The 27,752-nt window shown below is 43.3% G+C and overlaps 1 protein-coding gene across 1 annotated transcript in view; it reads right to left on the minus strand.

Annotated features, from left to right (window-relative positions):
- Positions 1 to 2,467: 2,467 nt before the first annotated feature.
- The window catches only part of LOC138295686 (retinol dehydrogenase 7-like), a 146,611-nt gene continuing 121,326 nt past the window's right edge, over positions 2,468 to 27,752 (minus strand). The window contains exon 4 of the mRNA XM_069234131.1: positions 2,468 to 10,117. Coding sequence (XP_069090232.1) covers positions 9,785 to 10,117 — 333 coding nt within the window. The 3' untranslated portion in view covers positions 2,468 to 9,784. The remainder of the gene's footprint in view (positions 10,118 to 27,752) is intronic.

Below are 27,752 nucleotides of genomic sequence, written 5' to 3' on the forward strand. Positions count from 1 at the left end.
CATTTGTATCATTGTACATAAATCTAACCCAGATTCTACAGTACATGTACATGAGAGTGGTTGTAAAACAGTCAAAAGGGTTTATCTGTGACACACAAGGTGAACCAATGAGTAGAGGATCACTTCAGGCAGTGGTTGAAGTCTTGGCATTTGCTCCTCATGGATGTTTTGGTGGATGTCTCCGTTTGCAGGGGGGTTCTTCAGCTACAGAGGCTGGAGTGTCTGAGGCATCTCCTTCCCCTTGCAGAGCCTCAATTCCACTGGCTACCACAAATGTAGATGGTGTTGATATTAAATGGCCAATTGAAGTGGTCTGCTGTTGTGGATATAACCTTCTCAGGATGGCATTAATGTCTCTCAGCAGACCTGTTAATGAGGCCATGTTGGCATTTTGAGCCTCTCACCTTTGCATGACTTGCTGGTGGTTGTCCCTCTTCAGCTGCTTTATATCCCCCATCATGGCAAGTCCCTAGCCCATCATGCCTTGGGACTGTTGGTAGGGTCTCAGGTCTTGGGAGATGGTGTCCTGGCCAGTTGTATCCCTAGGAGCCTCAATCCGCTGGCCCACACCATTCCTTCCCCCACCCTACCCCCACATCCCTTTGCCCTTGGCACTGTTTGTCCACCCCCACTGGTGTCAGGTCATGCCAGGGTTTTCTAGTGGCGACTTTGATACCTTTACTGGGGGGCACATGATGGTTGTAATTGTCCTTGGAACACACCCTTGGGGACGAATGGTTGCTTGGGATGTAGATGCAGCAGGGCTGGAAGGAGTCGATGTAGGCAGGGTAAGGCTGACAGTTGTATCATAATTATTACTGTAAAGGAAGTTATTTAACATATATTGTTAGTACTGTTGTTTTTAGTAAGCACAAGGGAGCCGGGAGCTGTTATGCTAGGTGTTTCCTCCTTTCTTTTTCTCTCCTTCATGCAGTGGTGCAAAAAAGATATAAACATTAAAAAAAACTGAAATTGTGTATGCACTGATTTACACCATTCCAATTGTGAGAAGCTAGAGTCAGCAAGATCACTTTGCATTTGCATTTTTATAAAACAGTGTGTGAAACATAGATTATACTTTTTGACACACTGAATAAACAAAAATCAAAATGCAAAATGTGTTTGTTGCTTTTAGCTGCTCACAGCTGGAATGATGTAAACCATTAAGTACATATGTCCAACTGCTTTGTGTCTAATCAGGAAATACCGGTCCTACTGAGAACATCTTGCTACAAATATGTCTTTATTTACAATAAATATAATTTTGTGCACTCTTATTGTGGGGATGTCCTCTCCAAATGTAAAGCATTTTCGCTTTTCAACTCATTTAGAACTTTCAAAGTGTACCACATTTAGAAAATTAAAGTAACTATACTGCAATACAAAGAAGATGATGTAGTTTTTGGATCCCCAGTCGTCTCCCTTCAACTACGAGGCAAGAAAGAATTTCACTAGATCTTCAAAAAGGAGTAAAATACCAGCAGTCTTGTTGACATGAGGACTGAAAATCAAATTTGATAGTAACATCAACATTCTTGGTCATACTAGCAGGTGGAGGGTGTGGGTCAAGTGCCCATGTTCGTTTCCCTCAAGTCATCCTTGCAGCTGGACCTCTGCTTCATTTTCTAAATGTGCTACACTTTGAAAGTTCTAAATGTTTTGAAAACGTTTGGAACAGACATACCCACAATAAGAGTGCACAAAATTATATTTATTGTAAATAAAGACATATTTGTAGCAAGATGTTCTCAGTAGGACCGATATTTCCTGTTTAGACTACCAAGCAGAGGTCCAGCTGCAAGGATAACTTGAGGGAAACCAACATCTCTGCTGAATTTGCATTCAATTTCTAAAGTTAATTGGTCAACAACCTTACAACTCTACCAATGCATTCCTTACGTTTAAGAGAAAAGTCATTTTGTTGTATCATGAATTGAATATCAACAACATAATTTAAAAAAGTAAAGTCAAACAAATGAGTTAGAGCAACTGAAGGGGTTAGATAATAATAAAGACCTCCATAAATTGCAAAATAATTCTTAATACAACAACGTTCAGTATTTTTACTGTTAAAAATAAAAAAAAGTTTTAAAAAATCTTTAATTCACATACAACTAAATACTAAAAAATAACAAATGTACACAATGGAAACAGGACACCTCTAACACAACGTACTAAAGCTCAGTGCCGGAAGGTCTGCTAGTTATGTACAATGTTTAACATCTCCCTCTGATGTTCGTTAAAGAGATAATAAAGGAAAGTTCTTCACATGATAGTTGTCACAGAGCTCTCAATATAACACTTTTTCCACTAGCATATGTCAGAGTGCACATAGTATAAAACCTGGCTCTCAGGGTATTCAGGCAGAGCAATCCACAGCTGACTTAGGGTAGGGTTGTGAACTTTAAACTCAGAAATGAGCAACACACAAAAATACTATAAAATAAATCAATGTCCAAACAGAGCGTTTTCTTCAAAAATGAAAGACACTTTAATGCATCTAAATTCTACACTCCAATGACAAATTACAAATTTCAAATGAATTTAGAAATTGAAACTTATCCTTTAGAGGCTTGCTGGTTAACTAGGGGGCATATTTTGTATCCTCCCCAAAAAGATTGCATGGGGTAAATATAATTTTGTAAAAGTAGTATGCTCCCATGATCTTTGATACTGTGTGGCAATGTTTGTATTAGAATGCTTTAATCATAAGAAATACAGAAATTGTCATGCAGTTGCCTCCTGGAAAACATAAATGATTCACAAGGAAAATGATTAAGTCTGAAGGCTTTGTCAAGTTGTTCACTATGTAATAATAAAGTAAGCCTGTTAGCTATAACCGTACATCATTATGTGTCTCTACCTAGAAAGACTCACCAAACAACATATGTATACCCAAAGTATTCACTGACATAAAAACAAACTCGTTGTTTTAGAGACACAAGCATTTACATTGGTTCTAAACCCCTTCCAATTGCATTCGTCATTGAGTTGAAAATGTAAAACCTATTCTGCTTCAATTTGTTAGATATTTCAAAATATATAACCACCTCCTATTTTATTTCTCAGTGGGTTCACAATGTAAGGCTCCTGCCTATGATGTTATGTAAAGCCATTTCACATCGTTTTTGCCAAGCAGCACAATGTAAAAAACCTTCATATAATATTTGACAGAGAGCTAACAATATGAGACCCTTTCCTTTTGTATTGGTCACAGGGTTACAACATACAAAAAGCTGTATTTTATCTGGGGTCTACATTAACAATGTCCCTGCCAGTTATGAGCAAAGAAACTGCTTATTAGGTGGACTGAAACAGCTCTTTTTCAATTAACTACTTGTAGAGAAGGAGATCATCATGTGAGCAAAGCCACTATCACTCTCCTAGTACTTCTTAAAGTTATTTTTTGGTGGTTACAGATGTTCTGTAATGCAGGAAGAGCCTGATGTAGAGTTCAGCGGATGGGTTACGCCGCCGCAACTGTCAAATTACAAGTGCATTATATCCTACGTTCTGGTGAACCTGCAAACCTTAGATATTGCATCATTTTGTCATATTATTATAAAAGAACTCACTGGAAGGGTTACATCTTGGACCCTTTTTACAGGTGAGGGAGTAAATCTGGGAGCAAAATGTTTCAATACTCAATATTGGGTACTGAGTTCAGGGAAATTACTGTGCTCTGTTTTTTTCACACCACAAATTTCTCTAGGTGTTGCCTTTAGGAGTTTCCAGGCGGAAATAGGTTGTAACTGGTAAAAAAAGTGAGGAATTCAGAGGTGATAAAAATTCAGCAGTAGTTTTTCCCCCTTCCAAACTTGTTAATTTAAATTTGCGGCTGAGAAATATTGCTAATTGTAGTAAAGGAGTTACAGCAGAACAATGTTACCACATGGCACCAAGATCCTAAGAGTTTTAGGTTATAAGTATGCCCTAAAATTGTAACTAACCTGGGTTTCACTATCACCAGATTCCGGAAGAAGTAATATTTTTTAAATGGCACAAAGAGTTTGCTTTGGGCCTTTGCTGTGTAACAAATGCCATTGTGTAACTATTCATACTTCTCCTATGCCACTAAATTTACTACGATTCTACATAAACAAATAACGAAATTAAATCTAAACATGAAAAGCACGGTGACTATATGTTTGGTTATACAAAAAAGACAAGTATGGACTAGTGCCATTTGTGACACCTGAGTCCAATAGGAGATTAAGAGGGATCCTTAGCTAAACGAACTTGTTTGACTTTATCCTGACAGGTCAGATGAAATGACATTCTTCACAGGCAAGGCTTTGGAAATGGGTATTTCGATCATTACCCACTGGGGCCAATGTGCAGGTCAATGGAGAATTTGAATGCGATTCTATATTTAAATAATGGGTTGCTGCAAGGCCCTGTCTGGGATTTAAGTCACACCCATTAAGATGCTGATAGCTCTCATTATGAAAACATGACATGCCCCTTGGGCCGTGAGTCAGTCGAGCAAACGAGTTAACAGGGAGCATAGCCAGATCCGAGTCCAGGGTCTGACAAAGCTCTAGGAGCCCATGCAAGCACTGAGTCCTGAAAATATTTGGCACGTAGACTGTGCAACAAATACTATACAAAAATATGATAAAGAAGACACTTCAAAATCTCAAAAAAATTTATTTCCACCACATGCTGATGCGTTCCAACTTAGTACATCACTGTATTGAGAGGCATTTATTAAAAGTGATAGTTTTTAAACATGGGCTTAAAAATATTCATGCCCTAGTGCCCCATGACAATAATGCTATTAGTGAATTAAAAAAGCAAGTCAGTGTGCTAGGTTTTTAAGTGGAGCAACACTGCATTCTATGTAAATAGGACCCTGGAGAGGTGGTTGTATAACACGCACCCTGACCACGTATTTCAAAGACCTCTCAAAAGCTCTAAGGATAAAGGAAGTACAGAGAAATAAAAAATGTTCCTAGAATCACACAGGTAAGTGGAGAAGCCAGGATTAATTACAGGTTTTCTCATTTCACATTCTGCCATTCCGTCACTTGTTAGATATCTTGTTCTCTCTCCTACTTTAAATGAAAGATTCATGTTTTTCTTTCATCCTTGGAGAATTGGGTTAAAACGTGGGATGCAGGTAGAAGCCACATGAAAGCTCGGCTCGTTTTGGGCTTGACGTCCAAGAGGACCTCGAGCTGAGCCACGTCCAGGCAGCTGCTTCGAGTCTGGCTTGAGTTTTCCGTGCCCCCTCCCCCAACCTAAGTTTTAATGCAGCTGAGCAGACAGCATATCCTATACTCCTTCCGCATGTTAGAACCAGATTTTGGATCATGTCACATAGGGCCAGATGTATCAAAAAAGCCTTTTGCGAATCGGTAATAGTGAATTTTAAGAAATCGCTATTTCTGATTTGCATAATGCTATGTATCGTATTTGCGATTCGGTAATATCGATTTCTTAAAAATCGCAAAAGCTATTACCGAATCGCAAATTGCGATACAACCTCCATTCGCACCTATGGGCCTATAGGGTGCTGGGGGCCTAAGGCCCCCTCTGCTGCACCCCAAAAGGTTTTTTGGGATATGTAAGGCGCACACATGCCAAAGGGGCATGTGCGAGTTACATGTCATTTTTAAAATTTGCACATGGTTACCACCAAGTTTTACTTGGTAGTAATTGCAATTCCTTAATGCCAAATTCGCATTAAGGAATTGCTTGATACATGTGGTTTAGAAATCGCAAATAAGAATTCCTTATTTGCGATTTCTTATTTAGAGAATTGCAATTTGCAATTCTCTAGACGGGCTCGCAAATTTAAGGAATCGCTATTTTAGCGGTTCCTTACATTTACGTTGCGAATGCGTTTCATAAATACTGAAAGGCATTTTTGCAGTCGCAAACGGACATTCGCACTGTTTGCGAATACAAAAAAGCTTGATACATCTGGTCCATAGTTCTCCAAGCATATTCAAATTGGCAGTTTACGGAGTCACAGTCGCTGCCCTGTAACTTAAAGGAGCTATACAAGTGCAAAACATTAGAGTATGGGTGGAGAAAAGATATTGGATGTTATTGTCTATGGGAACATGAAAGTAAAGTACATTTTCCCCAAATATTTTTAATTGCTTAACCCTATGAGTATTCCCTGGTTTTGGAGGGTAAGCCCGTGATCCATCCCATACTTTACACTCAGGCCTATGTTTCAGACAATTGCACATTTCCTTAGGATCAAAAGGCATTTGTCTATTTCTAACTTGCCAAATGAAAAGTGGTAGACAAGTGGTAGACAAAAATGAATGGAAACAAAAATTCCACACACTTGTCCAGTTCAACCGAATGTGATGTACAATTTATGTAGTCCTTTACAGGAATGGTGCTAGGATTTTCGGTGAACTAGGCAAAATAGCATTTTGCCTATGGAGCACAAGCTGTCACCTAAAAAAAGGACATTTGTGTGAACTTTCATGACATTTGGTGCCACCTAGTGTTGCAGCACTCTTGCCGAACTCTCTATCACAGCCAAACACTGACACACATCTAATGAAAGGAGCACGCCATAATTACAGTTAGTAAAAGTCAAACTATGTAATTTTATGACAAGAAAATTGAGAATCTTTCGTTAACTAAGTAGATGAAATAATTATGCTCGCAAGGGTTCGTATCTTAATTTTCTTGGCGACCTAATGAAAAGGCTCAGTTTTCACATAAAAACAGTTCATACTGCATGACACCTTTGGATAAGCCCAAGCGAATGTGTAAATCAGCAGTACATCTTAAACAATGCTGCTCAGTCATGAGCACAGACCGGCCGTGAAAATGACTGTCAAGATGATAGACTACGTATTCACAGCAGACAAAAAGCATTTAAATCAAGAGTATTATACTTGCTATGGGAACCAAAAGACAAAGATTTAGGTACATGAAACAAACTCCACATTTAGGTTTGGCCTACTGACAGCTTAAGGTGCCTCGTCAGTCTCATGCGCTTAAAAAAAATAAAAAATGCACATGTACCTACACAAAGAGGCTCTATGCCCGTCTCTTCATCCCTCAGTCTATTCAGGTGCCATTCCCATTGTTATTGCCCACCAAAGCATAGAGAATGGGGCAATGGGTCAATCCACTACAGCCACTGACTTTCTTGTACCGGAAGAAATGTCATTTCACCTGATCACATTATCATCTCTGTATAAAAAGAAGAGCTTTCATCAATTCTTTTTTCCTTCCATTATTTTTTATAAAAGCGTTTTATTCATCCTTGTGTGTTTAAATTATCGCTTCCTTTTAAGTCAGTGAAAACAGTATCTTTACACTGAACACAATCATATTTTGTTGTGTTATGTATTAAAACAAAAAGTGTTGCTATACGTGTTATTTCTAAGTACACCTGCAAGGTGGGAAACACCAGTACTACTCTATTAAAATATTTGCAATGTTTTTTTAAAAGCTAATGACTGATACAGATAAGCGGATGCAAGCTTTTTTCTTTCAATTTTGCTGCTGGTACGTGCAGTAAAAAAGTAATCTTGAAACAGCTGAAATGGCCAACCTATTGACTTTGCCAATGTTTGTTTTATATGCAACACACTTTTCTGACATTGCCTTGCTTTGTTAGGAAAAATTTCACCCAAAAAGTTTGTTCGAAACTTAGCACAGTCACCTGCCGTGGTGCATTTTGTTTTACAGAAACAAGTTTTCCTGGAAACAACACAACCAACGATATGATGTGTGAACCACTATATCGTACTGGCCATTCAATTTTAAATTAGATGATTGCGTGCCCCTGTGAACGTTCCCTAGCCTACAGTATATTCAGTGGAACATGGCATTGTTGTCTGAAGATATTACTCCAGTTAGGTATAGCAAGGCGGTAGAAGCTGCTACTCCTGACTTGCGCTTTGGTAGCCCTTGTTTTGACCTTGCTAGATGGTATCAAGTAGGTAGGACCAGGAACAGAAAACATGTAGATCTCTCAGAGTAGGGTGGACTCCTGCAAGCATGGCTACTCTTCAGCTGCCTGCACAGTCACTGTGAGATGCCCACTGCTCTGCATTTTGGACCCCACCCCCCATTTGGGGCCTTTGCAAAAGACTAGCAACCCTCACTCTTTCAGCCCTTTGAGAGCTACAAAGGTGGTGCTTGTCGGTGGTTGGGAGAGAGGATCTGCAACACAGGTTGGTTCTGCACAATGCTTCTTCAATTCAGCTGTTGAGATGCAAATTCTGCCACCTGCTGTTAAACAGCCCTGGATGTGTGACTTTAAACCATGCAGGGAACCTGTCCAGGGAACATGATCCCCATAGTTACATTTCCATTAGCCAGGATTCAAAGTGCTGACATTTTGTCAGATCAGTGGACAGAAGCACAGGGAGAGTATGATTTGCCAAGGATTCAACAATTTGTTTAAGGGTAGACCCGAGACTGCACCACACTGCTAGTTGATGCCGAGGCTATACATGTACCACCATGTTTCATTTTGGAGAATATTCTATGACACGGGGTACCTCTCTCCTCCCCAAGGTAATATCTCGTCAATTGTTTAATGGCAGCTTTAACACTGATTAATTCTATATTCTGCCCATCTTGCTGAAAGGGAAGCAGAAGAAATCTTCACAAAGTGATTATCAAAGAGGACACATTGCCAAATGAGAGGCTTTGTTTAAAAACTAAGGGCCTATTCAGAAAGAGGCTCCGCACATGGAGGGGAATCTCTGCAATGAGAATTGCCATTGAGGAGAGTCCATCACAAGTGCGGAGACTCCACCACAACTGCACCGGCTCTCTGTGAATAAGCCCTATGTTTCCTGGTTCTACCTTTCCAAGAAGTCCACTAGACAACTTTTGGGCTGGCACTGAGTCCGAAGGCAAGGCTAAGGGGCTAACCTTCCCAGGGGAATTTCAAATTGTTGTGGACTTTGCCCAGATTTAGAATACAACGTTTATTTCCAGCACACATGTGTGAAGTTGTGTAGCTGATACTCGATGTCAAGTATTGCAATTTGAAAGCTAAAATGTACCCACTGCACGAGGTCATTTGGCAATAGGTGTTTTTTGAAGAGTATGCACAGCAGATTTTAATTACCATGGGCGTAAGCCTAAGACTATTTTGCTCATTTGGATACCAGTGTCTCAGCTTGTGCAATGTGTGTCCACATGTGTAAAACATGGTACAGCGTGATAATGAAAAGTTGGCCACCTTATCTCAGAGCCATGTTTACATTCTGCTAAAACATCAAACATGGTTATGAAGGGGTGAAAGGTGGGACAGGAATCAATCCTGTGATTTCAATAGGTGCTGGGTGCATTATGTGGGGAGAAGACAATGGTGTAACGAAAGACCCCCCTGCAAAGTACATGGAAGAGCCCAGCCTTATTCAGGAAACTGTCAGGCCCAGGTGCTGTGCTGCGAGGGCCTTTGTTACGCCACTGGGAGGAGAGGTGGAAAGGGGGTGTGGTCTAGCGGCATGAGCTGCCGACTTTGGAACCTGCAGAACCTCGTTTAAATCCTTGCCTTGCACTTGGACAACATCATGTGATTTTAGGCAATTCACACAATCTCCAAGGGGCTAAAAATGTAAAACCTTATGTATGAATTGTATTTGAGTAATCCTCACTTGATGTACAACATCTTGTAGGTTGTCTCCCATTTCCCCAAGTAGGAAAGCGCTCCGTTGCTTTCTAGTTAGGTTTCACCGTATAAAACCAATACATTATGTCACTCCTGATACCTCTGATAAAATCAAGCCCTTGGAAATATAACATTGTGATTAACATGTATACATATAAACATATTCCTTAATTATTTAAATTGCAAGGACAAGAGTGCATCTAGCCAAGAGGTTGGGCAAATATTGAAAATGAAAACCAATATCTTCTCCTTTACAGTCGCAACCATGTACCGGGCCCTTGGGGTGGCAGATGTTAAAGCTTCTACAATAGCGTCTATAACTTCATGTGCCTTGTCGCTTCCTTCTCTAAGCTTCGCGTTCACGAAGTCTGTGAGCTCTTTCACGTATTCCTTGCTGTATATCTCCTTCATTTCCTCACTGAGCCCATTCCAGATTGCCTCTGCAGGTTTTTGCAGCTGAATGTTAGTCACCTGCGAATAGTTTCCAGGTTCGATAATGCTGACCTGAAATAGAGGCACACAAGCAGAACACATTAACTCATAAAACAGTTGACTTCTAATTTCAAGCAGATAAAACACTCTCCTCCAAAGCAAATAGTCCTGGAAGCATTTCTGATGTGTTTTGTTTCACTAAAAAGACACATTTTTGAATGATAAATACATTGTAACATATTTTAAATTCTGCATCCAGAAATCCATCCAAGGAAACTCCAAGGCTCAGATATAAAGTCTGAGGTGTGCGACTAGATGGCATCAACATAATCTACGAGCTTTTAAAGTGGCAGGTGAAGGCGCCCCCATCTAGTCTAAGCCTCACACTTGAGAGATGATTTGTTTTCCTTCGTCATGCACTCTTTAGCAAATATGGGAGCCGTCCCATCTATCGTCCTAGTGCACTTTGCCTAGCCCTTCGAGACCATGCTTCATTGTCTGTTCCCTCCATTTATCAGATAAGGCCTATTACCTTGACACTACCATTTTAGGTCTGCCATTACTCTGACTTTGCCTTTTGTGATTGTCTGCACTCACCTGTGGTCACTAAGTGGCTGAGGCCACACCCAGTGCAGCCTGTGGATTTTTTCAGAGTTACAGTTTGTGTAGTATGAATTATTTAGAGGAACATGGGTCAAATCATGTTTAGTTTGAAGGCAGAGTCACAAGCTACTTGGCTCTGTAGAAATCCCCTCAATCCAATACTTCTAGTGAGGTGGGCACAGGAAGACTGCTCATGCCTTCCACACGAACCAGTTTTTAACCACAATATTACTGAGGACTGAACACACATCCTGTAAATATCTATGGGATAGGTGCATGTAGTGCGTCCTGGCCACTCCACAAAGTCAATTAATTCATGAACACTTTGGGAGAACTAAGTATTATTGCTGCTTCCACAATAGTCTGATTGAATGATTTGAGAATATCTTCTCATGCAGGGATCATACAATTTCCCTTGTGACATCACAGATTGTAGAGCTCCAACATGACATTCACTTAACCCGATCCTCTGAACAACTCTAGAAGCTCTATTGGGCATATTTAATATTTGCAATTTATGAAATCAGAACATTTTCTCAGTCGACCCTAAATGCCATCCAGCTTTGTGGGAAATAATGGTTAGGCATTCTAATAAAACAAACAGAATCCACATTTACAGGATAGTGTAGGGTATAAAAAACTCAACATTTATGAGATGCAGCTCATCATAACTGCTATCTGTCTTGTATGTCTGCCTAGCAACAGTATCACCAATCCCTTAAATAGTTATATGACAAATTTCCCAGGAAGGCTATAGTGTTAGTGTAGTCCCATCTTGGCCCCCTTACCTATCACAATCTAGTTTAGGTCCATCATACATTCCTTTTCTTCTCAGGAGTTAGCAGTAGAAGAGGCATGAAGACAGGCAATCCAGAGCATTTAAGATTCAGGGCTTTAGGCAGATAAATATATCCATCCACCTTCATGTAGGTGGACCAGAGAAGAGCAAAGGCCCGAAAAGAGAGGAGGTTGAAATAGAGGTGGTGTTGGATCAGAACAAATATGAAAATATCAAAGAAGGATCATTGAAGAAGCAACACCTACGGCTTGAGGCTCTTCAGAGCAGACCTATGACCTCCTCGGAAATGGGACAGCAAGCAGCAATGGGGGAAAAGAATGGGAAGAGGGAGTCAGGATCTCAGTCTCAGAGGGAAAAACCGAGCCGTCTGTTTCTCTCCACTATGGCCCAAGGAGGGTTGTGGTCTCAGGCATTTGTAGAGAAACTAGTGGGATGGGTCTTTGCCCCGACAGTACTCTAAATGGAATGTTTATTTTTACGAGTGACCTATCACAATCTGTGTGTAGCAGCAACACTTATCATCTTGTGTAACCATAGCCGCAGGGTGAAAAAAGGAGGTAAAAAGGGGGACAACACTAGTCCTGCGGGCCCCCAACCGGAGCACTTTGAGCCAAGCCAGACCAAAAAATGAAGCCCAGGGTAGTGACTCCACCCCAGGGCTCACCAGGGCTCCAACCCGGGACCTGGTCAGAGCTTCTGAGCCCTGACAAGCAGAGGAAGCCTCCCTGGGTCTGTGGGGCCTCACCTTGGGCACTGTGTGACATGTGGGTGAGAGAAGGGAGTCCAGGTTCTGGGACTTCCACTCCCTGGGCCTGCAAAGACTCTGTCCAAGGGCCTACTCAGAGCTTCTGAACCTGAACAAGTAGGGATGGCCACACAAGGCCTCGGGCGCCCATCTGAGGCACTTTGAGACACGATGGGCCAATGAACAGAGCCCAGGGCCAGGGTATTCTACCCCAGGGCCTACCGTGGCTTTGACCCAGAGCCTAGTCAGAGTGCCTGAACCCAGCCAAGGAGGAGATACATTCCTGGGTCTGTGGGACCTTATCCCAAGCACTTTGCAACATGAAAGGACAGAGAACGGAGCCCAGGGCTTGGGGCTTCCACTTTTGGGCCTGCTGGGGCTCTGCCATGGGGCTGAGTTAGAGTTTCCTATCCTAGGCAAACAGAGGAGGCCTCCCCGGTCCTCTGTGTACCCATTCCAGGCACTTTGAGATACAGTCCATGGAAATGAGGTCCCCGGGGTCCTCACCCTGGGCCAGCCAGAGCACTACCCATTCTTGTAATACATGCACACCGAGTGACAAAGGGGTACCTTCGAGAGGATGCATCCGGCCTCTTGAAGCCATGACTGGGATTCAGGCTTCAAATGAGCCCTCATGAAGACTTCCAGGGCAGTTTGGGATTTGGAACATTGAGTCACAGGAAGATAATGACATGTTTTGTTCACTTATTTTAAGTACAAAACATCACCAGTGACAAAGTGTCTGTCTTTACATTTACAAATCTTTCTTTACACTACACTACATTTAACCCTTACCAAAACAAAAAGTGACACAGGTATAAGAATTTCTATAAACAGCATATTGTCATTGGTATTGCAATCTTTATAATTTTTCTAATATGAGTTCATGTCTGATTTCTTTTGAAGACCAGCGTCCTGGGAAACAAAAGCCATTCAAAAGACGCAACATACTAGACTCCTGACAGATGAATCAGCTGAGTTGTTCACCAGTCAAAGACAAGCCCTTGTGTTTTAGCGTCCCTCATGTTAAACGGTAATAAAAATGTTTATCAAACTTGTAACTTTCTGATCTTGCAACAGCAATTTTATGGAAGCTTTTGATGCATGTCTAAATATGCTTCATGCATGTCACCGCCGTTGATAGGCACGGCCAGAGTCAAATCTGTCACATGTTTAATGCCCATTTTAAATAGATGTGACCTGCACAGCCCATTTGTTAAGGAAATCTTTTGTAGATTTGTACTCTGTGTTTAAATGTTTAAGGTACATCCTGTCCTTTAAGGATTATCCATACTTTACATAGCTTGTAAGCAGCATAATCGAGGCTTGAAAACTCACATTTGTAAATTACTTGTCTCAATATGTCTGCAAAATATATTCTGTGTATTTACTAAGCCTTGGTCTCTCCTTTTCTGGCCACTATGGGCCCGATTACGAGTACGGTGGTCCATGGACCACCATACCTGCAGTGGCTGTCAGACAGCCGCAACCTTGGTGGTCCGACTGCCACATTACGATGCTGGAGGGCAGACCCCCAGCACACCGCCTGCCACCACCAGGATCAAGGATCCTGACAGGTTGGCAGCAGTGCAAGTGGTGGTCAGCCATGGCAGTGCTGATTTTGGCACAGCTGTGCTGATTATGACTTACCTTTCTGCCGGCCTTTCCATGGTGGCGATCCCACCATGGAAATGCTTGCAGAATGGCAGGGATGGTGCCATGGCAGACAGTGCACATTCCGAGTGTGTTGCCGGCACACACAGTGCGGCGGCATTGGCCTTGGCTCTCTCTCTCCACCAGCCAGGCGGGGAACTCATAATACAGTGGTGGGGAGGCTGCTAGCATGGCAACAGCCTCCTCACTGTCATATTGGTGGTCCAGCAGTCGAAATACCAAAGTTGTAATTAGGCCCTATGTCTTTGCAATGTGCAAAACTATTGTTCTGTATAGTTTTAAGTTATATTTCATCAAGCATAGAGTACAACAGATGGCAATGAATGCCTCATATATTGTCAAACATAGAAGAAATTTTACTGGAGTGTACAAACTGTCAAACAATAGAAAGGCAGGGTTTGCAACAGTTCTGTAGAATATGGGCTTCTGTGAATGAGCTGTTGTCCGGTTACATGACGAGGGGGAAAAATTCTAGTGAAGGCAGTATTATATGCACTTCTAGGAAGCATTTTGGAGGGAGTTTGGGCTCCGAAATAGTAGATTATTTGAATGTGCTAAATCTGGTAACTATAGATTTTCAGAAGTAATGGACATCATTAGTAAACTTTCTGCATTAAGGTTTCATATGTACACTTAGAAAGAAAGATTTAGAAAATGGTGTTATGTTCAATGGTGTTTGTAACAGGGTGTAGAAGAGACATTGTTCCCTTGTAACTAAAAGATTCAGTTATAGGATATGAATGTATCCACCATCCCTTGCCCCAAACAGCACTGCCAATAACCGTACCAACACAACTATTAACCATCACACTCTTGCAAGTCTGACAATTCATACTATTATAAGCCCCCAAAGCTGTAAGAAGGGCTTGGGTGGCAGGTACTAGTCAATGTTAATGTATTTTGAATTAATAAACAGCTGGTGTTATACTCATACCTAAAATAGGTAAACATAACCATCATGTGGCAGACTGTCGTAAGCGCCAGTGCTGACAATTAAGTGCCAGTGCCAAGCACGTGAAACCATCGGCTCGAATGAAGCACAGCATATTTGTGGAGTTATATATAGTAAAACTGTACTTACCTTCACAATATTTTTGTCCTCGATATTCTTGACACAATATTTTCTACCACTATATTTTTGTTTCTGATATTCTCACTCACACTAGTTAATTGTTACAACCTGCAATGTGATTTCCCCCCAGGGAGCTTGACAATCAATACGTCCTCTAAAGATGTTGCATATTTGTGCACATGTTCCCCTAGCAGAACCAGCAAAGAATAACTACTTCTCACTCAAGCCAGACCATAAAGAAATTGAAGATTAACACACGTTCATTCTCACTTTAGGAGGAATGGAATCTTTACCTGCAGCGATATTGGCAAAATTTGTACAGGCGTATCAGCACAAAAGGGGACATAAAATACTCATACATGCCCTCAAAAATGAAAAGGGGAATAGCATGATTTCTCTCTTGCAAAAACAAGTGTGTGAAATTCCCTGTCTGAATGTCTGTTCATCATGGCCTATATGTACGTAGAAATATAATTTCAAAGTGGTGTCTTCATCTGATGTTCAGACAAAATGTTGTGATTCACAAATATCATGATGCAGAATTATTGTCAAAAATATAGTTTTATTTCTGGTAAGTAATATGATTAACAAGACTATTGTTGTAGGTAATATATTTTTCAATAATATAGTTGTAAAGAATATAATTTTTTAATTATTTGAAATTGGTTTAGTTCGTATATTAATTTGATGTTATTATTATTCCATTGATGCCCCTGCCATGTGGAGGCCAATTTGCAGTCAGGAGTCAAGTTGGGGCATATGACTTTTTCCAATGTGCCTGGGGCACATCAGGCACTTGGACTGGCCAGTAGGCATCACCTGTAAATAGTTTTATATATCTCTCATAGTTTTTAATACATCCGTCCACAACACTGTGGATGTCAAGTTTAAGAAATTGTCCTGGATTTCCTTCAACATGGTTGTGTTATAGCTATATACTTTGATGTGTGTGTTGTCTGTGTATGGGATGTATCTATGTTGCTGCATGCGCTTGGTTGAATGCTTGTGCCATGTGCTTGTTGTGATGTGTTGTTGGGGTTGTGTGTGGCATTGTTTGGTAGTGGTGTGTGCGTCTGTGTGTATAGTAATGCATCTGTGTTGTCCTTTGTATGTTGTTTGGACATGGCGTGTCACCTGAGGCCTTATTTGGATGTCTGTACTATTTCTATGATTGTGTGTTGTTGCTACATATTGCTGCCAGTATGTATTGTCGGTTGGAGTTGTTCGATGTGCCTTTCTGACTATGCATTTGTGTGATGTGATATTGTTGTCATTGTGGGGTGTTGTGTATGGCTGTGCTTGACAGTGGCGGTTGTGTGTGTGTGCCGTGGTGTGTCTAGTTTGCGTATGCGTTTGTGTACTTAGTGTGTGCATGTGTGTCTGTAGATGTGTGCGTTGATACAGGTGTGTGCGTGTGTGTGTGGACGTTGTTGCCCACGCTGAGTGTGTGTGTTGTGTGTGGGTATGTAATACTGCCCTTCCCTCCAGTGTGTGCTAGGTGGGGGTACTTACAGTTTTTGTTGCTGGTCCTGATGGAGTAAGGCGAGATACAGCAGTGTAAAGGCTTCCAGCTTGGGTTCCATGGCGGCCAGGGACGCATCTTTGTACCTGGAAGTGAGTGTCTCCTTTTATACTACCAGTTTCCGCCAGGCTTTTCGTGTTGGTGGCACCACCTCAGAAAGCCTGGTGGTCTGCTGACTCGTAATATGGTGGGTGGTGTATTGGTCCCCGCCGGCCTGGAAATGGCTACCGCCGGCGGCGGCGGTCCGACTGCACTGGTGGTATTGGCAGTGACTTTGCTCTGTTGAGGTTGGATCACCTCCGTGGTCGTAATATGGTGGTGTGTACCGCCGGCCTGGTGGTAATGTAACCGCCACCGCCGGCCTGGTGGTGGTGTAACCACCACCGCCAGCGTGGTGATTTAGTGACCGCCAAACTCATAATGAGGGCCTAAGTGATGCTGAGCCGATGCTGTGACTAAAACCTAGTTCCTCAGTTCCAAAGTCTGCAGCTCCAGTCGTTGTGCCACACCTTCTCTCTGTTCTACCAGTTTTCCGTGGAGCACACGAGGCATTCCATTTCCTTTCATTGTTACAGCGTGGCATGCCACGGTTTATGTTTACATATGGCGGCTGCGTCTCTCTTTCATTCTGCACAGCTCTATTTCTGGCGCAGTCTGCAGCTAAATTGTGACTTGTGCTGAGATGATCTCTCCTGCCGTGAGAAAAAACAACTCAACAAAGGAGATTTTTTGTTGCTAGTAAGATGTGCAAAGTGTGTGTTTCTAAACTGATGCTTAATCGATGATGCAGTTATGTGTGATGGGATTTCTGGTCTAATGGCAGCAAAAAACAACAGACTTTTCCTGTTCCGCCTGAAATTAAATTACCTGTTCAACGAAGGTCTGATTTTAATTATATAAAGAGTATAAAAATAATTGTATGCAGTATTTTTCAGTAATGCCAATTAATTGAGAATATTGTTAGTGCAAAGTGCAGTGTTCAGGAGATCCTTTAAAGGCAAAGGCATATATCATCTCTTCAGAGAAAATGCTAAATTACAGTTCTTGCAGATGTGACATGCTGTCTGCACCTGAATTGAAAGGAAGAGTGATGTTATGTTATATATTTATCAACTGGGAGACGTAAGGAATCTGTGGCTCAAGTCAGCAGGAAGTGGGCAGGCTTCATGGAACTGACAGCGCTTTTCTGTAGTCAAATTTTAAGTTCACGCTTATCTCTGTTCTCAAGGAAGTTGCTTTTATTTCTTGCCACAATTTAATCTCTGGCTAACGTCCTCATACTTGGAAATAGATGTTACTTTTAACAGTGCTGCCCTTTCACATCCTGTACTTTGGTTAATGCAGCAATCCCTGCCCAATGACCTCTAACATGCTACAAATTCTAGCACGGTGCACGTTGCAGCGCAATTCCAGAGCAGTACAATTGGCGCCATGTAAACAGCACGAGATTTACACATAGTACATAAGTGGCCTTATGGTACGTTTGCTGTCATACTCACAGTTAGGATTTCATACGACCAAATTATGAGGCAGGGTTGACCAATATATGTGGCAAGAAAAGTCCAGTTATCAATTTACAACGCCAATAGCTCTGACTCAAGCAAATGTGAGACCTATTGGATTGCAAATGCTTGTTTATAAATGAATGTCACAATTGAAGATCCATAATTATTACCCGGTTCTTTTGTCCAGTTGTTCCACTACTGTTTTGTAGTCCACAATATTGGATGTTGCAGATAAGTGGCAAGCATCCTTTCATAAAATATCTCTCCAGAGGTGTAGAAGAGTTGGAAGTAAAATCCTGCTAGATTGTTGTTAGGACGAGATTTGGAATGACAACAGTAGGTCCCTCTCATTCTTTTATTCTTGGTCAATTGCAGTTAGAAAATTGAGGTGATTTGCCATCTAGACCATAGTGGGACTCTATGTAAATTTATATAATAGTTACATGCCGTATATCACACAATCTAATTAATAATGGTGCAAGTGGGAGAAATGTAGCTTCTAAATGTTGGGTTTTTAAAACAATGAACAGCAACTACTTGATCAGAGTGGTTATGGAAAGGTCTAAGGGACTTGCATCCAACAGGATATTCAAGTCTCTTCTACACATAAGTATTTTAGTCGTTTTAGCAGGAGTAGAAAATAAAAGGAAGCATTTGGTAATTTCCCCAAAACAGACACTACAGAAGTTGTACTGAGTGTGAGGAACAAAGGGATAGCACAGGTCCCTCTCAGCTGTTGCTTGTATCCTGGTTTGAGGCGGGCTCCCGTGTTTAACATTAGGCTCACAGCTAAAGGTGGAAAGGAGGAGGCTAGTGGTTCTCACACTTAAACCTGGTCTTTTTACACAGGTATGGAGCCCACAGGAAACCTGGTGAAGTCCACTTCTCAGTCCCAGCAAAGGCTTTTTTGGAAGATTTAGGCAAAAGAAACAATGGAAGAGAAGCAGGGATTATGGATGAGAAGTAGGGGTGATGTATGATGGATGAGAAGTAGGGATGATGGATAAGAAGCAAGGATGAGAAGTAGGAATGGGGAGTGAGGAATACGGATGTAGGGATGATGTATGATAGATGATAGATGAGAAGTAGGGATGATGGATGAGAAGCGGGGATGAGAAGTAGGGATGAGGAGTGAGGAATACGGATGTCCTAAAATGGATGCTATAAAGAGGTCGATAAAGCTGAGAAGCCAATCCCAGCCACTGAAATATTGTTAATTATTCAGTAAAACCAGACCCAGACAAAATACAGATTACAGAGTAACGCCTGCCTTCATTTCTGGAAATATTACTTAACCTGCTTCTTTCAGTCACAGCAGTCAGACAGTGAACTAAGAAGTGTTGTCCAGAAAGGTGCACCAAGAGCTGTTTTTGTCAGTGACAGGCAGTGGTTGTGTTTGCAGCTCAACAGAACATCTGGAAAGGAAAATCATCACTTATTCCCAGCCAGTAAAATAATTTGTGGAAGAGCAGGCCCTTGGGTCTCAAATACCCAGCTCTTCACACTACTGACTTCACAAGCTATTAAAGAAAGAATTAACAGCAAGAAATAACATCAGTCATGAATGATAATGCATAAGTGTTTTAACAGCTTCTGAAAATAAAATCCAGATGGCTTTGCAACACCATCCTTAGCCCTAAAAGACACCGTAGCTGAACAGGAAGAAATCCAATGATGAAGCATGCCACCAAGGGGTAACCCTGGTGGGCAAGGGTTTTTCTAACAGGAAAATCCTTTTTCTTATCCATCCTATGGTAGTTCTTTTTAGCTGGGCCTCTCCTGTAATATTATATCAATAGCACCACATCATAGGTGTGCGCACAGCACAACATCGTATCTTGCGCGCACAGACAATAACGTTTTAATGGTGGTCATTGGGCACCCAAGGGACAAACATCCCTCTTGTTTGCAAGTCCCTATCAACTGAAATGAGCAGCGTCTCGTAGGAAAACAAATGCACCTCCAATTACATCTTCTCACAGAACAGAGTGCACCCATGAAAGGAGTAGGGATAGCATTTGCATGCACATGAATACCACCACTTATAGGACACAGAATGGAATCTACTCCACACAGCGAACAGCATGTACACACAAAGAGAAAAACCTTCCCGTGTGTAAGGCAGCAGTTAGATGAGAGCAGGCATCTCAAGGCTGACTGATCTTTGGAAAGCTGAGTGGAAGACTGCAAGAAACAAGTCTTTCAAGACTACTATTACTCCCAGTCTGTCTTTTCACAAGCCATTATCACTTAAATCTGGCAAATCATAAGGTCTCAATTTATGTATAATGTACTTGAAAGCCTTATTACTACCGAACCTTGATATGCCTTGACTCTTCTGGTCTCCCCTGTATTCCCAGAGTAGAAGCTGGGATGTCTCTATCTGGAGCTGCACTCAGGCGGCAAATTTACAGCAACTATAGCTCCTGTTCGTCAAGGCTAGCTATGTAATCATAGAACTGCCATAGAGGGCCACCGAGGAGACTCACGTGTCCCTCCCTTTGAGGTTAAAAGTATGCATCAGTCACAGGTGAGACTTTAGAAGGCTGTCCTAGAGCCTCATGAGTCCCTCCCTTCGAGCTCCGGGCCATACACTGATCACTGGCATACAGGCGAGGCTCTGGCAAGTGACCTGAGAATTCCAAAGAAACCTATGATGAATTACACTACATGGTCTGGGTAAGGCCACAACCGAGCTTTATGAAAGGAACAGAGATTGCTATCATTGAGTACATGTGATAGCATGGAACAAAACACCTGGGAAGCGGTGGGGGGGGGGGGGCGGTGTTTGGGGTTGTTGTTCATAATGCAAGTATAGTCAGTAGCGTGGCACAGACCATGCTGTCATGATCCAGTCAGAGGCTAGAGAAGTGGCTGTTGGCTTATTGAATGCAAATCAGCAGAACTAGAGTGCTATAGTGCCAAGGTGGACACTTTTAAGTGTGCATCATGGGTCAATTGCTCTGTAATGGCAAGATCTGGATAAAATAATAACATCCTAGCACAACAATTTAAAGGTACTGACGAAGCATCAGCTGGGTAAATTAAGTCGAATATCTGTGCTAGCTGAGAGTAGTGCAGAAATGGCAGAGAGAGATGCGGCTTTAGGCAAGATGAGCGAGTCATACTGGAGTCTGGATATCAGAAACTAGGCTGGGCCGACATTCAAAATCTGCCCAGGTTGTTGGCTGAGGCTGGAGGCTCCAGATTATATTAATGACCCGGAGATCATTAAATTGAAAAAGAACTGGTGACCCAGCTCCGCATCGGAGATTGGGCAGAGGTATAATTTGGACCTGGTATAGAAGAAAAGGCTGCTTCGGGAGAAGTGATAGGGAGGCCCCTTGAGGGCCATCAAAAAGCTGAAAGCCAAGTGGATAAAACCAAGGGACAGAAGGCAGGTGAGAGTGGAGCAAACAAGAGGTATTTCAGGAATGGAGTTGTGTTACAGTCCAGAGGAAGCTCTTTCTGTGATTAAACTGTAGAGTGCTGACACTTCTGCTTTATAGGAAAGCAGTTTACAAAACAGTGACGGATGCCACGCTTGAATTAATCTAAGCCACTGGTAATCACTCAAGCTGCACGCCAAACCATGGTATTTTGCATCTCCGTTTGGAACCAGCTATATTCAAATCAGTTTTAACCCTGCTCCAGTCAGAACAGTCCAGCCCAAACAACAAAGGAAGGTCTTCCCTAAACCAGAACACAAGCAACCTAGGAAAAGTTTCACCTTAGTTTTGGGCTCATCAGCCAGGTGAAACTTGGTTTCAGTGGTGCAGTGTGCACAGGACCCACGTCTGGGCATACCCGTGCACTTAGAGCAGCACAATAAGAATACAAAACAATGATGGAATATATGCTTGAATTAATCTCAGACACTGGTAATCATTCAGGCATCATTCCAATTCATCGTTATTTCGGGCACCATGCCACCTTAGTTTGGCACCACCTATATGCAAATCAGTCTTAACCCTGCTCCAATTGGAACAGTCCAACCTGAACTGCCAAGCCAGGTCTTCCCTGGACCAGAACATAAGCAACCCAGGACTGGTTTCACCCTAGTTATGGGCTATGCTGCTGGGTACAGCTTGGTTCCAGTCACACAGAGAGGAAAGAAGAGCAGTAGTTGCCATTGCAGGAGTGTATCCACCTTCATTTCAGGAACAGAGCCTGTAAAGAATAACTTGGGTGGGGTTATCCCCGTAAATCAACAACAGAGAATGAAGAACTGCTAAAATAAATAACTGCCTATGCACTCTTAAGATTTTCCAACACTCTATCAGCACTTACTGACCTCTTCTGGAGCATCCGTAGCAGGGTACATAAAAGGCCAGTCGAGTTCAGATCTACAACTTACCATAATATGTGAGACCCTGACTGACATCTGCGGAGGTGAACGTTTAATAATCTGCAACAGTTAGTGAGATTACCCTACCAAATTTAACCAGCTTACTCTGCAGTTCAACAGTGTAATGTAATTTGTAAAATAGGCAAGATTGATAAGCAGCAGGCAAAGTCTCCTTCATGGGGAGGAAGGAGGTACTGAAGATGTATGAAGATGGGTATCATGCCTGCAGCCACCCATCAGGGAGCATACAAAGTTGGACTCCCAGATATGTAAAGGGAAGCACATGCATGCAAACGTATATGAACAGGGAAACCACATTGGCAAGTTGAACAGTGAATCTCTGACCTTGAGGAGTCAGGATGTTTGAACACTATCTCAGTGAGCAAATTACAATCACAAATGCTGTACACCTGGCGTAAAGTAGATGACTGTTAGACCTGGCACGCTTAGGGTGGTATTACACCAGACTTTTTTTGCCTTCACCTCTTGTTTTGTTGCTGTATCTTTTGTATAGCAACACAAAAGGATGATGAACAGAGTGCAGAACAAGGCAAACACTCACCCCCACTCACAGATCTGGGTTTAACCCATCATTCTTTTGCTCACCATGCCACCCCAGTTTGGACCCAGCTATATGCAAATCAGTCTTGACCCTGTTTCTCATGGGAACACTCCAGCCCAAACTGCCAGGCCAGGTCCTCTCTGGACTGAAAAACAAGCATCCTGGGACCAGTTCCAGGATATCACCCTTCATCAGCCAGGCTAGCTTGAATCCAGTGGCACAGTGAGGAAGGGACCCACGTCTGGGCATACCCTTCCCACTTAGGGCAACTTTAGCAACACAAAACGATGATGGACAGAGTGCTGAACAAGGCAAACACTCACCCCCAGTCACAGATCTGGGTTTAAACCATCGTTCTTTTGCTCACCATGCCACCCTAGTTTGGACCCAGGCAGATGCAAATCAGTCTTCACCCTGCTCCTCATTGGAACAGTCCAGCCCGAACTGCCAACTTTTTGTTGGCCTTATGACTCTGAGCACTTTACCACTGTTAACCAATGCTAAAGTGTAAAGTAGTATAGCATATACCTAGGGTCTATAAATTAACTAGTGGGTCTGCAGCACTGACTCTGCCACCCACTTAAGTAGCTCTGTAAACACTTCTCATGCCTGCCACTTCAGAGCCTGTGTGTGCAGTCTCACTGCCACCCCAACTTGACATCTAAAACCTCTCGCCAAGCCCAGAAACCCCCTTTTCTTACATTAAAGTCACCCCTAAGGGAGGCCCTAGGTAGCCCATAGGAAGGGTGCCATGTAAGCAAAAAGCAGGACACGTACTTTTCCTTTTTGCATGTCCTTGTAATGAAGAACTCCTAAAGTGTTTTTTCATCACTGTGAAGCCTGCCTCTCTCATTGACCAGCCTTGGCAATTCCTTAAAACACTCTCAAGCTGCAATTCCTGATCTGAGAGGAGTAAGGTTAGAAATGGGGTCTCTAGTTGGTAGTGGCTTGCACTCTGTCCAAGTACGAACCCTCACTCTAGTCAGGGTAAGGGAGTCACACAGCTAAGATAACCCCTGCTCACCCACTTGGTAGCTTGAATCAGGCAGTTAGGCTTATCCCAGAGAAAATGTGTAAACTCTTAGTACATACACACAGTAACACAGTGAAAACCCATAAAAGTACTCCACACCAGTTTAGAAAAATAACCAGTATCTAGTAGAGTACAACAAGACCAAAATGACAAAAAATCAACATACACAAGTAAAGATACGAATTTTCAAAGGTTAAATGTAGTATAGTACTTAGAAACACAAGTACTCCAACTGGGGCTCTCAAAATGGCTTGACTGAGTCACTTCCAACAGTCCGGCACCATCTGTGAGGGAGCACAGCCTGCCCCAGAGTTGTACAGACCCCGGTCACAGTACCTCGGAAAACGATGAGGAAACAAAGACGTTGCACGGAGTCGGGGAGGTGAGGATTCGCTGTAGCTGGTGCGGCATTGGTTCCTTACTGACACCGGGGAGGGGAGGCGACTATTCCTTACTGTTAGGCAGGGAAGGTGAAGCATTGGTTCCTTACAGTTGCAGAGGAGATGATGCAGCATTGGTGGCGAGGAGTGGGTTCCTGAAGGCGGGGTCAATGAATCAAGCAGATCAAGACGCAAGGCGTCAATTTTGCGGTGTCGCAATCACACCACAAGGCCAAAGGTGCTGCGGCAGAGTCGGGTGCCACGGATGCCCGTGACATGGCACTCTAGACTCATGCTGTGGCGAGACTTCAAAGGTACTGCAGCAGTGTCGGGCCTGCATGTAGGCTGTGTCTGTTTCCAAAGACCCTCAAAATGGGGCACTCTTCCTGTGCTGCGCAGAACTCCTCTATGGTGGGGCTCCTACTTGCTGCCAATGGGTCAGTTCAGGTATGTCCCTCAGTTTGACCACTTTTTCCCCTCAGGCTCCGGGGTGACCCCCTCAGGTTCAGCCTTCTCCCAGACTGTGGGAATCTCAGGGGTGGGTTTCCCATGCCCCTTGCCCCTCCTTCTCCTGGCAGGCACCTGGGCCACAGTTTCAGGCTCCAGGTCCTTCTGATCACCATCTCTGGTGGCCATGGACCATGTGGCCATGAACTCCCACTCTGGCAAACCTAACATTTCCAAGTGCGACTTGAGCTCCACCTCCTTCCAGGCAGTATGCTCTAGGTCCTTCCCTAGCAGACAGTCAAAGAGCATGGATGGACTCACAGCTACCCTCAAGGAACCTGACACCCCCCATTCAAAGGGAGCTTTAGCTACCAAACATTAGCATTCACTGTTGTCTACTGCTACAACCTGATGGACCACATTAGGGATTACCTGCTCCTCAGACATCAAATGACGGCAGATAGTTGTCATGCTGGCTCCTGTGTCTCTCAGAGCCTCCACCTACATTCCATTTTGGTCACCCACTGCCTCCACTTCTTAGCGTTGTCAGGCATGAGGGTTCTCTGGACAACCTAATCCTCACCCAGGGAGACAAGAATTAACTCAGCTGGCTCCCCACCACTAACTAGGGCCAATTCCTCCCTAAGTTCTACACTCACCACGTCTAGTCACTGCCCACTGATGAGGGGGTTGTGCCTGCTTTGGACACTTGGGACTCCACCTGAAATGCCCTTCCTGATTCCAGGTGAAACACTTTAGGGGTCCCTTCCCTGAAGGCTTTCCTGAAGGGAACCAACTCTTCTTTTCAACAGGGGGTTGGGAATCCTTACCATTGAACTTGTTTGGGGCCCTTTGGAGAACTCCTTACTTTTATATTTGTCCCCTCCCTCCTTCTTCTGTGGGGGACCCTACCCACCCTTGGCTGAGTCTCCTACATACAACTTATTTTGGACCTTGGTGCTGAGCCAGTGGTCTGCCTCCTTGGCAAGCTTCCTGGGATCAGTAAACTTGCTGTCAATCAGGTGCTGGCACAGCTCTGGAAAATAACGACAAGACAAGTGCTCCCATGCAATCACGTTGTACAGACCCTGATAGTATGTAACCTCGCTGCCCTTCAACCAACCATCTAGTGCTCTGCAAAAGTAATCAACATACTCTACCCAAGTTTGAGAACCAAGTTTAGTACTCTCCCTAAACTTTACCTTGTAACTTTCTGGGGTGAGACAATAGCTCCTGATTAGGGCTTCTTTCATAGTGGGGTACCTCGTCTGATCTACCCCAGCAAAGGTGTCCCTTCCCTCTACTGAGATGTACGTCAACAGGCCTGCCCCCCACCAATCTCTCTCAGGGACCCTGTTCATTCTCAATGCCACTTCATAACACCTAAACCACTGCTCTATGTCACCCCACACAACAAAATCCTTCATCACATCCTTGGGTATATGTACCTTTCCTTCAAAGGGCACTGTAGAACTGCTTCCACCATCTGCACGGGCCCTACTTTTCAAGTCCAGCTCCTTCAAGCTCAGCTCGTGAGCTAAAATCATTTTTTTCTCCTCCATGGCAGTTTTTTTTCTCTGCCTCTCTTTTGAACCTGGCTAGTTCCAGCTGGAGCTCCTTAGCCTCCCACCTGTCCTCCAGTTCCTCTGGGGACAAACCTCTCGAAGAAACACTGCTGCTTGCCCCGGAAGGTGCCTTCCTCCCAGGTAGATTCTTATTCACAAAATTCTCATGCAGGCTCTGCTCCTCTCTATTCATAATAGCATTCGCCTCCTCCTTGTTCTCACCAGCCTCCTCTGCTGCCAGGCACGCCGTCAGGGCCTTTTGTAGCTCATCCTTCCTAGACAGGCATTTAATAGGACATTTGAGCTCCTTGCATAACTTTTTCAGTTTCAAATCTGCAGCTTCAACTGATGGCTCATCAGGCTGAGACATGATTGTCAATAAAACTGAAAAGTTGCAAAGAGAGAAAAATCAAACCAGTATTTTGGGGTGTAATGGTCTGCGATATGAAAGTATTGTACGCCAATCACTGTACGCAAATTACAAATACAACTCCGCTCCTCACCGCTGACCACCAATGTTTAAAATGGGGTCTCTAGTTGGAAGTGTCTTGCACTCTGTCCACGTACGGACCCTCACTCTAGTCAGTGTAAGGGAGTCATGCAACTATGATAACCCCTGCTCACCACCTTGGTAGCTTGGCTCAGGCAGTTAGGCTTATCTCAGAGGCACTGTGTAAAGTATTTGTACATACACACAGTAACACAGTGAAAACACCACAAAAGTACCCCACACCAGGTTACAGAAAATAGCCAATATTTATCTGAGTAATAAGCAAAGATAAACATTTTCAAAGATTAAATGTAGTATAGCTCCTAGAAACACAACAGCTCAAACTGGGCTGAGGCATCAGCTCCTTACCACAAGGCGGGGTTGATGAATCTGGCAGATCAAGACCCAAGGGGTCTACTTCACGGTGTTGCGCTCACACCATGGGGCCACAGGTGCTGCGTCGCAGTCGAGTTCCATGGATGACGGTGACATGGCACTCTGGACTCACGCTGTGGCGGAGTTTCAGAGGTGCTGCAGCAGCATGGGGCCTGCGTTGTAGGTCGCAATCATTGTGCAATCGTTGCACTCAGTGGGGACTACGGCTCCAGTGCAGGTAGCGGTGCGGGGTCGGATAGTGGGATCGGCTCCGAAGTCATTCTGGAAGTCAATGAACTAGTTTGTTCCTTGTTGCACCAGAACTCACTTAGGGATGACTCCTCAGATGAGGAGGTCTTCATAGCCTTCAACTTGAAAAAGGGCCCAACAGGTAAGTTGGAGATTCCAGAGGGAAGTAGACACTTCAACCACCTATTGGTGAATGGAATCCCAGCCACTGCCTTGAGAGACACTTGTGCCAGACACACTATTGTGCATGACAGGCCGGTGTTCCCAAACCAGTACATCCCAGGTTAGACTGCCAGAGTAAGAGTTAGCCCAGACAGGGTCACTGATAGGCCTGTGGC

Source organism: Pleurodeles waltl, chromosome 5, assembly GCF_031143425.1.
Source record: "Pleurodeles waltl isolate 20211129_DDA chromosome 5, aPleWal1.hap1.20221129, whole genome shotgun sequence".
Taxonomy (NCBI): domain Eukaryota; kingdom Metazoa; phylum Chordata; class Amphibia; order Caudata; family Salamandridae; genus Pleurodeles; species Pleurodeles waltl.